We start from the raw sequence: 14,784 nt of genomic DNA, 5'->3' as shown, positions 1-14,784 counted from the left end.
TAGCTTTCAATATAAACACAGCACTATGGTTTATTTCATTTTGGGTGCTACAAGACACTAGAAGGTTGCATTACCTTGGGATTTGCTGGATTTCTTTTGATCATCTACTTTAACTTCCGTAATACTTGGGTAAGGAGGAGGGGGTGTCATGGAACGTTGACTTGGGGGTGTTGGTGAAAGTACTGTTGGCTGCCCTGTCATGACAAAATAAGAGACAGTAGTGAAATTTATCATTAAGTACTGTTAACAACACAAATGTGCTCACGTTCAATAAAAAAAATAAACAGCCCCAAATTTATTACAGTTTTGACATAATATTTATAATGAGCTTTACTCGGTTCACAATTGGTATTCATAAATCATTTTAGTGATTGGTATTGCAATAGGAATGAGAAAATTATACAAAAACTAGAATCACGCATAATGCTTCACCAAACTGGTGCTTTACTCTAAGCAGTTCACAATTGCAGCCATCATTTCAGTAATCATGACGGTTTATATTCCTCAACTCATATACTGTATAGTCAAGTTTACTTGCATGGTTTTAAAGGGGAAAAAAAAAATTAAAAAAACAACAACATTTTATGAGCTGTATTTGGTTTTCCCTCTTCTGGTGCTCAGTTTGATAAACACGAAGTGTGTCTTCAGAAATGTTCAATGTGATATGGTCATACTTCTACTCTCCACAGTCTAGCCAATGTAGTGTATATGTTACATTCATATGCTATGCTAGTTTTCAAGAGTTTCCACTTGTGATATCACTCCCACCCCATACTTCATTGTGTTTACCTGTTTTATCAGTTAGCATTATGGGAGAAATTTGACCTTCCTTTTAACTCTGTCCTCAAGAAGGGTAATAAAAGATTAGCTTTCACAAATTTTTGTTTGTGAAAATGCAAATTAAAATGCATTAAACATGTATTGCATCACTCTATATACAGTACAAAGAGACCACAAAAATGTTATTTCTGACTGACCTGATTATTACTTTTTAATTATTGAATGAGGCCAGTAGTCAGCTTAACATCAGAAATTTGCTAACTGATAGTACAGTTTTCTAGAAGTGTTCAAAACCAAAACTTCCAAACATTATCACATAAAACAGTCCACTAGTAACCTTGCATTGCCAAGCCATCCCATGGCATGTGAATTGAATACAGCACAAGTGCACATTTCCCCTTGTCAAAGACCACTTGGACCTAATGCAGTTTGCTTAGTGGATGAAAGAGTGAAAGATGCAATCATCTGCTGTAAAAGGCTTATTCCCATATAGACAAAGCTAGAAGCGCTGTGAGGGTTATGTTTTTTTGGATTTCTCCAGTGCTTTCAATAGCAACCACCCATCCCTGTCAAGGAATAAGCTCAGAGATGGAGTTGAATGACCATTTGGTGTTCTAGATAATGGACTGTGTCTGACAGACCGCAATTTGTAAAGCATTTTTGTCGCGGAGGTAGATGTGAGCAACACTGGAACCCCACAAGAACAGCCCTGTCACCTTTTCTGCTCACATTGAACTATAAATAGAACAACAGGTCATGTCACTTACATAAACTCTAAGAATATTCTGCACTAAAGGGGTGTATTTATAAGGGGATGAGACAGAGTATAATAGTCAAGTGGAGAACCTTGTTTTTTGGTGCAAAGAGAATTGTCTGCACCGCAACATCAATAAAAACCAAAGCAGAAGTTAGAGACTCTTGCTGTACTAAAGACATTGTATACCCAATCACCCTTCCGGCGATTTAATGTAGAGGTGGTGTACTGGAATAAGTGACTTGGAGGTCCACATGAATGACAAGCTGGACTGATTTTATAACACAAAGGGTCTATAAATGAAAGGGAAATACATTTTTTTTCTTATGAGACTACATTCTATGTGGCCCTGTTTGCTCCTGTGCGCTTTGACTACACGTGTTAGGCAAGAAAATATGCACTTATTGGAGGAACAGTTACATGAAATGACACAACATGTACCTACACAGTCCAACATTAAAAGCACACACTGATGGACAAATGACCGCAGATTCATGGAGAGGGGGAAAAAAATCCCTCAGACCCTGGGCAAAGATGAAAGTTTATGTAGGTAGAAACGGAAATATCTGCAAGATTGATATGCAAAAGAAAAGCCAGAGGACTCTGCGACTGTGCAGTGTCACACAGTGCCATGTACCAAACACCCGAACTGTAGAACAGACCAGCATGCACATCCTGTGTACTTGCATGTGCTAATGAACAATGCAACACATCACCACTATTCAACACCAGAGACTGGGCATAGGATTCAAAACCAGCATGCTGGATCTGTGAGTCAGCAGTATTAAAACACCACAATGCTGGTGGTGGATTTTAGGAGGCTCAGACCCCTCATGGACCCCGTGATCATCAAAGGTGACTGTGTGCAGATGGTGCAGACCTATAAATATCTGGGAGTGCAGCTGGATGATAAATTAGACTGGACTGCCAATACTGATGCGCTGTGCAAGAAAGGACAGAGCCGACTATACTTCCTTAGAAGGCTGGCGTCCTTCAACATCTGCAATAAGATGCTGCAGATGTTCTATCAGACAGTTGTGGCGAGCGCCCTCTTCTACGCGGTGGTGTGCTGGGGAGGCAGCATTAAGAGGAAAGACGCCTCACGCCTGGACAAACTGGTGAGGAAGGCAGGCTCTATTGTTTGCATGGAGCTGGACAGTTTAACATCTGTGGCAGAGCGAAGGGCGCTCAGCAGGCTCCTATCAATTATGGACAATCCACTGCATCCACTAAATAGTATCATCTCCAGACAGAAGAGCAGCTTCAGCGACAGACTGCTGTCACTGTCCTGCTCCACTGACAGATTGAGGAGATCGTTCCTCCCCCAAACTATGCGACTCTTCAATTCCACCCGGGGGGGTAAACGTTAACATTTAACATTATACAAAGTTATTGTCTTTTTTTCACCTGCATTATTATCATTCTTTAATTTAATATTATTTATTGTATCAGTATGCTGCTGCTGGAAAATGTGAATTTCCCATTGGGATTAATAAAGTATCTATCTATCTATCTATCTATCTATCTATCTATCAATACTGGTCTGCACATTTGTACATATTATATGTGTTTAATTAAAAAAAAAAAAAAAAAAAAGTACATATGAAAAAATAATTGCAATTAAAAATGATCCCTTCCCTAAATATGAAAAGGCTTGGTTATACTGGTATAAAGGCCCATATATTAAGTAAAGATGTTGCTTTAATTAGGTACTGTAAACTAAACTTTATGATTGTACACATTAACAAGTATTCAATGGGTCTGAATAGGTGAGGCAACCCCCCCCCTTTTCTTTTCTTGTTCCTTCACTACTGTAACTGTATATATGTTAATACTAATGAAGAGTTTTTTCTTTTAGTTCATGGTTCACTGTTCTATGTAATTTCCATGTGATATTATGTAATATATAATGTTACAGTGTTGTTTCCTTTTGTACATCGCTTCACATATCCTTTAATAAAATTCCGTTATTAATAAAAAAAAATACATACATATAAAATATTGCATTCATATCTTTGAAACCAAAGCAAAAATTAATCACGCAATCATTTTCAGGACAAGATCAAAGGGGACCCAAAGCTCATGCTGGCATCAATGGATGCAAGACTGGAAATTACCTTAAGTGGGATTCCATACACAGTTGTATGCACAACTAGACTGGCCCAGTTTACAGCAGGTAATTAAGCAAGCAATATTTTTTTGGACTGTGGGACAGAACCACAAAAATAAGAGAAAATCCACACATGCATGAGAAAAACATAAAAACCTCCACTTTGAGAATCATATATACTCAGAAATGTTGCTCTATAATACATCGATTAAGTCCCAAACCACAAGGAAAAAGTAGTATATAATGGAAAATAGCATGACAGCTGTAAAGCTGATAGTATCAAATAGTAACAATGACTTTAAGTAAAGTAGTGCCATGCCAAAATGTGTAGTCTATTTCTGGTGTACAAATAAAAAAAAAAATCATATATTACCATGCTAGCTCCTCACACAACATTATACAAGGCAAGTGAATGCAGAAACATGAATACCTGCATCCTTGCACTCAACAGGTGCAATTAAAATTACAAAAGTAAATTTAATTTAGATGACACAGATCAATGTTCAGCATATTTTAACTACTTTCAAAGAGACAAAAAGTTTAGTCATAGAATGGAAGCATATGCAAAAATACACAAATTCAGCAAAAAAAAAGATAACCCTATATGCCAAGAGCACAGTTAGGATTTGTAAAGAGGATCTTCATGTTAGTGAAGAAAGCTTATTAGATGGAGATTAGGAACATCCAAGTCATCTAGTCACTGGCCAAATATGTTGTTAACATAGCACTTGTAAACTTCAGCCGTGTAAAAGCACGTAGTACACACAGATCATGTCCTCTCGGCACATATAAAGCGTATAAGGACAATACGGAGAATAGAGACCCAAAGCCGTTGAAGAGAAAAAAAGGCAGAAAGCAGTGAAATTCGAAAGGCTCAAAAAAATGATGGTGCGATACACATGCAGAGAAAGGTACAGAATATGAAAGCAGTAAAATTCGAAAGTATTGTAGCATCCCAGCCAGGCTGAGGGCTTTTTGGTTTTAAGTGACTGTTAGGTCCGATTGAGGGAGGGTGGAGTACAGCACGGAAGACTGATAGCGGGGTATTGATTGATGCGGTAAGGGGGGGGCATTGGAGAGGGTGCTAGAAAGTTGTGTTTGGGGTTAGGAAGTCGGCAATTGTTCAAATAAAACTTTTGTGACACTTTATCATGTCAGTCACTACAGTATCAAAGAAAAGATAGAAAAGACCGCATTACCTCAAACAAAAGGTGATTAATCATCAGAGTAGAGGTGGGCGGTATGACCAAAATTCTATATCACGGTATTTTTCTAAATTCTGCCGGTTTCACGGTATTAGACGGTATTTTTTTCCCCATGCATGAGTGGATGTTAACCACATTTTCCACTGCAATTACTGCAGTAGACTGGCTAAGAATAACTGATTTCACTGTCATGAGAATTGTACATTGTACAAAAAAAACATTTTGATGTGCACACAAGTATTAATCCAGGTTTGCATGGCCCCATAAAGTGATAGTTTTCAAGGGGGTGGCACTAAAGAGAAGGAAGCACATTGCATGACAGATGCAGTCAAAATATAGAACCTTTAATTGAACAAATTTTGCAAAAGCTTAAACTATGATTTTGACAACATATTTTCAACCATCCAAAGAGGCATTTAGACTTAGTAAAATATCCAGAGGTGTTTGTCAAAAGTTGGATTGCACTGAACACGTCTTAGAAAAGGAATAAATAGTAAATATTTTTTGTAAACCAACTACACTTTCTGTTAATGTTAACAATCTCTGTCCACTGACACGTTAAAGTGACTTTTTAAACTATTTTACCATCATTAAACTGCATAATATTTAAACTAATAAATAAACAACAATAAAATACATAATAATATTTTACTGATAGTTGCATCATTACTTCAAGGCTTCAAGCCCAGGTGCATTACACAGTATTCACCAAATTAAAATAAAATAAAACAAGTGCAACTTGGTAATGACATCTTACCAACTGTACCATCATTTAGGCAAACTGCATTAATATGGACCTTGCTTCAAGCTAAGCTATATACATAAATAATAAAACTGCAACTTGCATTTATAATGCTGTTTGTGGTATAGCCCTATGGAAGCGCATTAGAGCCACTGTGAAGAAAAAAAAATATGGACACGGAAGAAAAAAACAAACTATATGTCGAGAATAAATTCGACATGTTGACTTTATTCTTGACATTTACACTTTAATGTTGATGCTTATGTCAAGATTAAAGTCGACATTTCCACTTTAATTATAAAATAAACTATGAGAATAAAGTAGAATGTTGTAAACTAAACTTCATCCTAAAATCAATGTTTAATTTACTAGATTTTCTCAAACCCCGTCACAAGCTAATGCAGCACATCAAATACTTTGTGTTAAGTGTTCCCCGACCCAGTCGTTAATCACTATGTTTCTTAAACTGACTTCCTCTGCACTAAGAGCAGGCGCCTGCAGCAATCACTGCACAGAATCCATTCACTTCATGATATTCCTGCTCTCTACCAAAACCCCAGTTCCTATCTTTCCTTTTTCTTTCTCCACATTACCAATCACCACACGATAAACGTCTTTGTGAAATTAAAACTAGTTATTAACTTAGCTGACGGAGTGTTCAGAATTTTAAAAATATCTTCGTTATACTTGTTTAATTATGCCATCCATTCAGAGTTGCGCCCATCTCTAAACGAGTCGCCAGCACATTGCAGGATGAATTCAAGCAAAACATACACTAGCAAGTACAAAAACAAGTACAACTTGGCTTGCAGTATTATCCAGTAGTATAGAAACAGTATTTACACATCTGACCTTTTAAAACTAAAGTATCTCCAGGCGACGGACGTGACTCCTTTTTTTCGGCAAAAGTTCTTCTGTTGTTCATGTTCAACTTTATCGTCGGCTTCAGTTTCGGAATGCTCTCTGTCCATTTTTCACATTTCACAGAACTTTAACTTATTTGCGCATTTATTTATTTATTTAATTTTGTCTGAAATACAGTACAGTAATCCCTCGCTATATCGCGCTTCGTGGCTTCACTCCATCGTGGATTTTATATGTAAGCATATTTAAATATATATCGCAGATTTTTTGCTGGTTCGCGGATTTCTGTGGACAATGGGTCTTTTAATTTCTGGTACATGCTTCCTCAGTTGGTTTGCCCAGTTGATTTTATACAAGGGACGCTATTGGCAGATGGCTGAGAAGCTACCCAGCTTACTTTTCTCTCACTCTTGCGCTGACTTTCTCTGATCCTGACGTAGGGGGATTGAGCAGGGGGGCTGTTCGCACACCTAGACGATACGGACGCTCGTCTAAAAATGCTGAAAGATTATCTTCACGTTGCTATCTTTTGTGCAGCTGCTTCCTGAAACGACATGCTGCACGGTGCTTCGCATACTTAAAAGCTCGAAGGGCACGTATTGATTTTTGATTGAAAAACAAACTCTGTCTCTCTCTATCTCTCTCTCTCTCTTTCTCTGCTCCTGACGGAGGGGGTGTGAGCTGCCGCCTTCAACAGCTTTGTGCCGCGGTGCTTCGCATACTTAAAAGCCAAACAGCCCTATTGATTTGTTTGCTTTTCTCTATCTCTGTGACATGATCTGCTCCTGACGCGCACTCCTTTGAAGAGGAAGATATGTTTGCATTCTTTTAATTGTGAGACGGAACTGTCATCTCTGTCTTGTCATGGAGCACAGTTTAAACTTTTGAAAAAGAGACAAATGTTTGTTTGCAGTGTTTGAATAACGTTCCTGTCTCTCTACAACCTCCTGTGTTTCTGCGCAAATCTGTGACCCAAGCATGAGAATATAAAAATAACCATATAAACATATGGTTTCTACTTCGCGGATTTTCTTATTTCGCGGGTGGCTCTGCAACACAACCCCCGCGATGGAGGAGGGATTACTGTAATCCCTCGCTATATCGCGCTTCGCCTTTCGCAGCTTCACTCTATCGCGGATTTTATATGTAAGCATATTTAAATATATATCGCAGATTTTTTGCTGGTTTGCGGATTTCTGCGGACGATGGGTCTTTTAATTTCTGGTACATGCTTCCTCAGTTGGTTTGCCCAGTTGATTTCATACAAGGGACGCTATTGGCAGATGGCTGAGAAGCTACCCAACTTACTTTTCTCTCGCTCTCTCTTGCGGTGACATTCTCTGATCCTGACGTAGGGGGATTGAGCAGGGGGGCTGTTCGCACACCTAGACGATACGGACACTCGTCTAAAAATGCTGAAAGATTATCTTCATGTTGCTCCCTTCTGTGCAGCTGCTTCGTGAAGCGACATGCTGCACGGTGCTTCGCATACTTAAAAGCTCAAAGGGCACGTATTGATTTTTGATTGAAAAACAAACTCTGTCTCTCTCTATCTCTCTCTCTCTTTCTCTGCTCCTGACGGAGGGGGTGTGAGCTGCCGCCTTCAACAGCTTTGTGCCACGGTGCTTTGCATACTTAAAAGCCAAACAGCCCTATTGATTTGTTTGCTTTTCTCTCTCTTTCTGACATTCTGTGCTCCTGACATGCACTCCTTTGAAGAGGAAGATATGTTTGCAATTCTTTTAATTGTGAGACGGAACTGTCATCTCTGTCTTGTCATGGAGCACAGTTTAAACTTTTGAAAAAGAGACAAATGTTTGTTTGCAGTGTTTGAATAAAGTTCCTGTCTCTCTACAACCTCCTGTGTTTCTGTGCAAATCTGTGACCCAAGCATGACAATATAAAAATAACCATATAAACATATGGTTTCTACTTCGTGGATTTTCACCTTTCGCGGGGGTTCTGGAACGCAACCCCCGCGATGGAGGAGGGATTACTGTAGTCCTCCATATACCTATGCTACCACCCACTATTTGGTGGTGTAGCAGTGAAAAAGAGCCCTAGTGCAACAAATCTGTGTTTAGCGGTGTAGCAGTGAAAAAGGTCCCCACTTGAACAGTTTCCCGCTGCGCCACATTCCGAACGTCGTTTAGGCAATTTAAACCAGTGTTGCGGTATAAGAAAAATCCATATCATAAAAAAAATTAAAAATGGTTTTCGGTATGAACCGGTATACCGCCCAGCACTACATCAGAGCCAGGCGTAATTGAAAAAATAGCAGGACAAATCGAGGTCAGAAATAAAAGGAAAAGAGTAGACAACAACGTCTTTTCGCATTCGCATCATTTACTGCACAAAACGTGGATTTACACAATAATGGACCATACACTATGAGAATCTGTGGTCCCGGAACAGTTTAAGCAACGACAAGTTAAATTTCAAAGAATACACAATTCAGTCAGGTGTATATTGATGATCACGGAGAAGCGGTGCAAATTTTAACAGGCAAAAAGAAAGGTAATGTATATATTCCGCGAATAACATTACACACCAAAGGAGATTGTGCTATGCCATTCGTATTAAAATGTTTACAGTTTACCATGAGAATAGCTTTTGCTCCAACATTCAATAAATCACAGGGACAAACATTAGAAAAACTCTGATTATTTATTACAGAAACAGAAACAATATTTCACTCACGGGCAGTTATACGTTGCGTTGTCACAATGTGTCTCCAAAATATATTGTTTTTAATGAAGCTTTAAAGTAAAAGTGCAAATAATGAAATTGAAACAATTCCTAAGAAAAAAAAAATGTAAAATTGTATATCCGATTAACCAAACACAGGGGTTGGCGAGCGAAGTGAGCAGGGGTTAAAGCCCCCTAGTACAGCATATATAATGCATAATACGGCATTTTCAAAAATCCAGCACTCCTCGGGTCCGGAGGTTGCCGGATTTTTGAATGTCAACCTGTATTGTGTTATTGACACTATTCTACAGAGATACGCAACTGAGATTTTCATTGTGAGATGGGAACAGTGGTAGCGCTACTAACTCACAACTAGGAGACTGGGGTTTGCATCCCAGGTTCTCCCTGCATGGAGTTTGTAAATGATCTCCATGCCTGCATGGGTTTTCTAAGGATGCTCTGGTTGAGAGAGAGAGCCTTGCTCCCAATGCTTGCTGGGATAGGCTCCAGCTTTCCTCCCACCCCACTCTGCACAAATGCCTTTAGAAAATGGATGGTGATGCAGCCTTTTTTCACATTAAAAATAATTTGTATAAAGTCAGGTCTTGGATGTTGTGCTATTGGCAAGGGACAGAAAGCAACAGAACATATGAATGAACAGCATAACCCAAAAAAGTCAGATTAGGAGAGTTTACTTACAACTAAGAATAATATCCCTGGCACGAAGAAGCTTCAGTTCATTCAGGACTTGCAGAAGATCTCCCACACGGGCATTTCTCATTTGCCAGTGTGTCATCACCTCAGATGTTCGATGCTCTTTCTTCTCAAAAAGACGCAGATCGGTGTAGTCCTGCACAATTGATGCAGCTGCAGACACAAACAGACTGCCAGTTAATTGTAACAATGGAATGTTAATATTCTATTAGGAAAAAGATAGTTTTCTTAACATAACATTATCTCAACACTGATGTCTTAATAGTTATGTCTGTATTTAAAATAGTTTTATGCATGTCTTGAAATAAGTCTTACTGTTTATATGTGTACATCATATTTTCAAAATACAAGTCAAATTAATGTTACTTCAGCATCAGTATTATGCTTGACTTGAAGTGTGTTAAGACTCAAATTCTAGACCAATATTTTTTACCAGCCTTCTCCTCCAATTAATGTGACATACTCATACATTTATAGATGAAGATCTATGGCTACAAACTATGGGGACAATGGTATAGAGCCAGAGAAAACACTGACAATGTACTGAATGGTATCTTAGAATCAGAGATACAACAAACATCCAGATAATACAATAAAAGAAAGGAAAAGAGCAAGCCTTGATAAATGCAGGATGTGTACACGGTGGTATTTATTTCTAGGTTTATAGGTTCATTATTGTCTCCTGCATATCATACATAAAAAGTCTTATTTGCATGGGCTAGTTAACATTCATAATTAGAGGCTATAAGAAATGTATCTCAGAACTTCTATGCACCAATACAACAAAGAAAAATGTGTCAGGAAACAAAGGAAGAGAAAGGTAAACCTCTTGCAATTTTTTTAGTAAATAAACCAGGAAATGCATTTTTTGTAAGCAACTATAATTATTTCAAAATAGGCAGGTGGATAAATGTCAGCACAACATTCACATAAAGGTTCAAAGCACAATACACATTCATGAAAGTCATTGTTAAAATACAAGGCTAAAATGCTTAATTATAACTACTGAAATATACTAATAGCAATTAAGGCTTTCATTCTACAAGCCAGCTCATTTTTCTTGTCAATGGATGACAAATTACCATAACTATTGAAAAACATGGACCTATGGTCATAAAATAATATGCTACAGAGGGTTAAATATAAACAGCAGTAACCCGTCTACCAGTTGCTTGTCAGTCAGTCAATTTAAGACATGCGACTTAATTATATATAAAAATGAACATACACATTTTGTTTAAAAGTAAATAAGGGGCTTCAAGACAAAAATTTTACTTAATTTTGGGGAGAATTTCAAAATGGGACATCTACCAAAACAATCCACCATTTAACACTCACAAAGATGATACCCATGAATGGAGTTTTAATAAACACTAGTGTATTAGATATGCCATGTCCAGTTAAGCATGTACTGTAAATGGGCAAGTAAAAACTGAGCTTGCTTGCTCTGTAGATAAAGAAAAATGTGTATTTTTTTTTTTTGGATGTCTGTATAATCGTTCCCTAACAGCCGAGTCAGGTGCCTTTCAAAAACATAGGGACTTACCCACAAAAAAAATATTTCCTGTTGTGACAAGATTAGATACACACAAAACAGCTTCTGTAATTTTTATGCTGTATTTGATACAAATTTCATGCAGAAAAATGTACTGCACTAAGTAGTTTCAGTTAAAGTTTCAAAACGTTTTCATTGTACCAATATTCTGCTCAATTCTTAAATCTGTAGAATGACGACTGAACTTAGCAATAGAATTAACAAGCAGGATATTTACCAGCAAAAAGTTATACCTATGTTGGTATAACATTCAGAAAAACAATCCTGCTAATTCCTTAAAAGAAAAACCTTAATCATAAAAAGCACATCTTAAGACATTTACAGGATTCTATTTATTTAGTTAAATTTGTAGACACTGTGCAAAAACAGCAGTAAAAACCTCACAGACCATTCCATTTTTTGTGTATGTACAACATTATGAAACCATGTTAACCAAAAGTCCTCAGTTATCTCAATTAAAAATAAGCCTCATGACAGGGTAGGATTTTACACATACACTGATGAGCTAAAACATTTTCACCACCTGCATAATATGCTGTTGCTTCTCTGTATCACCAAAATAGCTCCAATCCAATGAGTCATGGACTGTGCAATGCCTCTGAATGTGCACCAGAATGTTGATTTCCTTTGTGTGTGTGTGGGGAGAGAGAGAGAGAGAGAGAGAGAGAGAGAGAGAGAGAGAGATCCTTACACTGGCACATACATACCAATAATGCAACAGAAAACAGGTTTCTTTGGACCAGGCAACCTACTTCTATTGATCCAAATCCAGTTCCGATGCTTACATGCCCATTGTAGGTGGACATGCTTCACAGCCCCATATACAGTAGGGTTCAATACTCTGTGTGTCATGACACATTACACCTATAACAACCAACCATTAAAATATTTAATATGTGCCATGGTACCTCTTTTGCTGGTTCATACCAGCCCATATATAGCCTTCATTAACCCTTTGAGTCTTGGCTGCCAATACCCTTTCAATAGTTCGTAATGTTTCCCCCTCAGACCACTGTTGGTAGTTGCTCACCATGGCTGGCAGTGAGCACCCCACAAGCCTTGCATTTCAAAAATGCCCTGACCCAGTCATTTAGCCAAAAGAATCTGGCCCTTTACATCTGCCCTATCTTTTGTGTTTAACACTTCAAATAACAGTACCTATCAGATTAATGTCTAATGTAACCCCAACCTTGAAATACGCCATGGTAATGAGACAGTTGATTTCATTTGCTTCATATGAGAGTGGTCATAATGTTCTGGTTCATCAGGGTATATGAATTTGCTAAAGTGTCTGCAAGCCCCTGAATTAAATACATTCCATTACGCCTAGAGTAAGGACCAAAACATATCAATTGTATTTTACAGCACTAAGCCTACCAAGATTTTCACTGTTTAGTAAGTTAGAAGAGGGAAATTAGAAAATAGTATGAAGATCTGGCAGCATGGTACTTTGAAGAAGACTGAGGAACAAACATACCTGTTTATAAACATTATTGTTGTATAGATTCTTATGTGGGAAAATTGCTCTGATTAACTTGTTGATGTATTTTACTACAGTAATTAAACAGTTAAGCATTTTAAAGCTTACATTAATAAACATCAATAAGATGCTGCAGATGTTCTATCAGACAGTTGTGGCGAGCGCCCTCTTCTACGCGGTGGTGTGCTGGGGAGGCAGCATTAAGAAGAAAGAAGCCTCACGCCTGGACAAACTGGTGAGGAAGGCAGGCTCTATTGTAGGCATGGAGCTGGACAGTTTAACATCTGTGGCAGAGCGACGGGCGCTCAGCAGGCTCCTATCAATTATGGAGAATCCACTGCATCCACTAAACAGTGTCATCTCTAGACAGAAGAGCAGCTTCAGCGACAGACTGCTGTCACTGTCCTGCTCCACTGACAGATTAAGGAGATCGTTCCTCCCCCAAACTATGCGACTCTTCAATTCTACCCGGGGGGGTAAACGTTAACATTTAACATTATACAAAGTTATTGTCTGTTTTTCACCTGCATTATTATCAATCTTTAATTTAATATTATTATTTATTGCATCAGTATGCTGCTGCTGGAGAATGTGAATTTCCCATTGGGATGAATAAAGTATCTATCTATCTATCTATCTATCTAAACCAGTAACTTGTTAAGAGGCCACAGGACTAACTGTAAATTGCTTTGGACTTCAAACAGCCTGGAAAAATCTCTTGCCATGTAGCTAAGAGATGTTAAGCTTTGCACAGAAAAAATATTGGAAAAATGATGTTGATAATATAATCTAATAAAGATTATATTGGAAAAAGGTGAAAAAATTCTTTTTAAAAGGTTCTTTCATGCCAAAGTATCAGAGCAATGGCTGTTAAAGCCTGCATACATAATTCTTTGCTTCCCTTTAACCCTTCATAAAGCACAGTTAAATGTGCAATTAAGATAGCCTGCTGGAAAGGTATGACACTGTCAGAAAAAAGGGCAAGACTACAAGACATAAAAGTAATTTAACTTTGTGATTACCTACATGACAAAATGTTATAGTTGTAGCCTATTGCCTATATTCTACCAGACAGATGTCAAAATATAAAGGTCACATTTACAAAATAAGTTATCACTTGTTTTATTCCAAATTCCAAAAAAAACTACATATTCATTACTTCACCATAAAAGCTGAACCAAAACTTGGTAGTAGAGTTTAGAGGTAAAGGATAGGCGCAGGCTCCGTATGCTGTCTGTAAGCAATCGCGAGTGTGCAGTTACCTCAGGCAGGGAGAGTTTTGGTGAAACCCTCTCTGGCGTGATTTATGATACAAATATTCTACCACACTACGTGCTTTGTTACTTTCCATTTATAACCCCTATAAGTGAAACAAATTAATGTTTCAGTAGGCCACTGGGCAACTGAGGAATTACTATAAAGTGGTTTCCAAAAAAGTAGCCACTGTATTACAAACTAGACATTAAGCCCTTACAATAACGGGCGCTAGAACAGTAGTGCATAAACATTAGTAGGAACAGTCTATATTAAATGGCAAGGGACCTTGACCTCATTCTGTTTCTTGTCTTAATTTTTTTTTGTCAAAAATATTTTTGCAAGAAGCCTAAAGTAAAATAATAATAAAAATAAAATAGAAACATATATGACAATACAGTAAGTATAATTAATATTACATTTATCCTCTCCTCTGTGGCTGTTGATTGATGTGTTTCTTCTGTTTGAAGATCTCCTATCCTGCCTCTCTTTATTTTAGCTTGCTGTGGCGTCTCTCCAGCAAGTACTGTGCAGTTCCCCAGCAAGTATTTTAATCTGTGCTGGCGTGCAGCCGATTATTGTATGTGTGGCGTCTCCCCAGCAATGGATTTTATGTGCGCGAAAATAAATCTACT

General features: G+C 37.9%; 2 protein-coding genes across 2 annotated transcripts in view; one reads left to right on the top strand and one right to left on the bottom strand.

Annotated features, from left to right (window-relative positions):
- si:dkey-13a21.4 (uncharacterized protein LOC494576 homolog) overlaps positions 1 to 14,784 on the top strand; it is a 991,873-nt gene that overhangs the window by 327,142 nt on the left and 649,947 nt on the right. The gene's annotated exons all lie outside the window — the stretch shown is intronic.
- Positions 1 to 14,784, bottom strand: part of irak1 (interleukin-1 receptor-associated kinase 1) — a 97,488-nt gene that overhangs the window by 51,777 nt on the left and 30,927 nt on the right. Inside the window, exons 2-3 of the mRNA XM_028813300.2 lie at positions 9,846 to 10,013; positions 75 to 194 (exon numbers count right to left, since the gene is read on the bottom strand). Of these exons, the coding sequence (XP_028669133.1) occupies positions 75 to 194; positions 9,846 to 10,013 (288 nt within the window). The remainder of the gene's footprint in view (positions 1 to 74; positions 195 to 9,845; positions 10,014 to 14,784) is intronic.

The sequence above is a fragment of the Erpetoichthys calabaricus genome, chromosome 11 (assembly GCF_900747795.2).
Source record: "Erpetoichthys calabaricus chromosome 11, fErpCal1.3, whole genome shotgun sequence".
Classification (NCBI taxonomy): Eukaryota; Metazoa; Chordata; class Cladistia; order Polypteriformes; family Polypteridae; genus Erpetoichthys; species Erpetoichthys calabaricus.
This window is presented reverse-complemented; position numbering and strand designations above follow the sequence as displayed.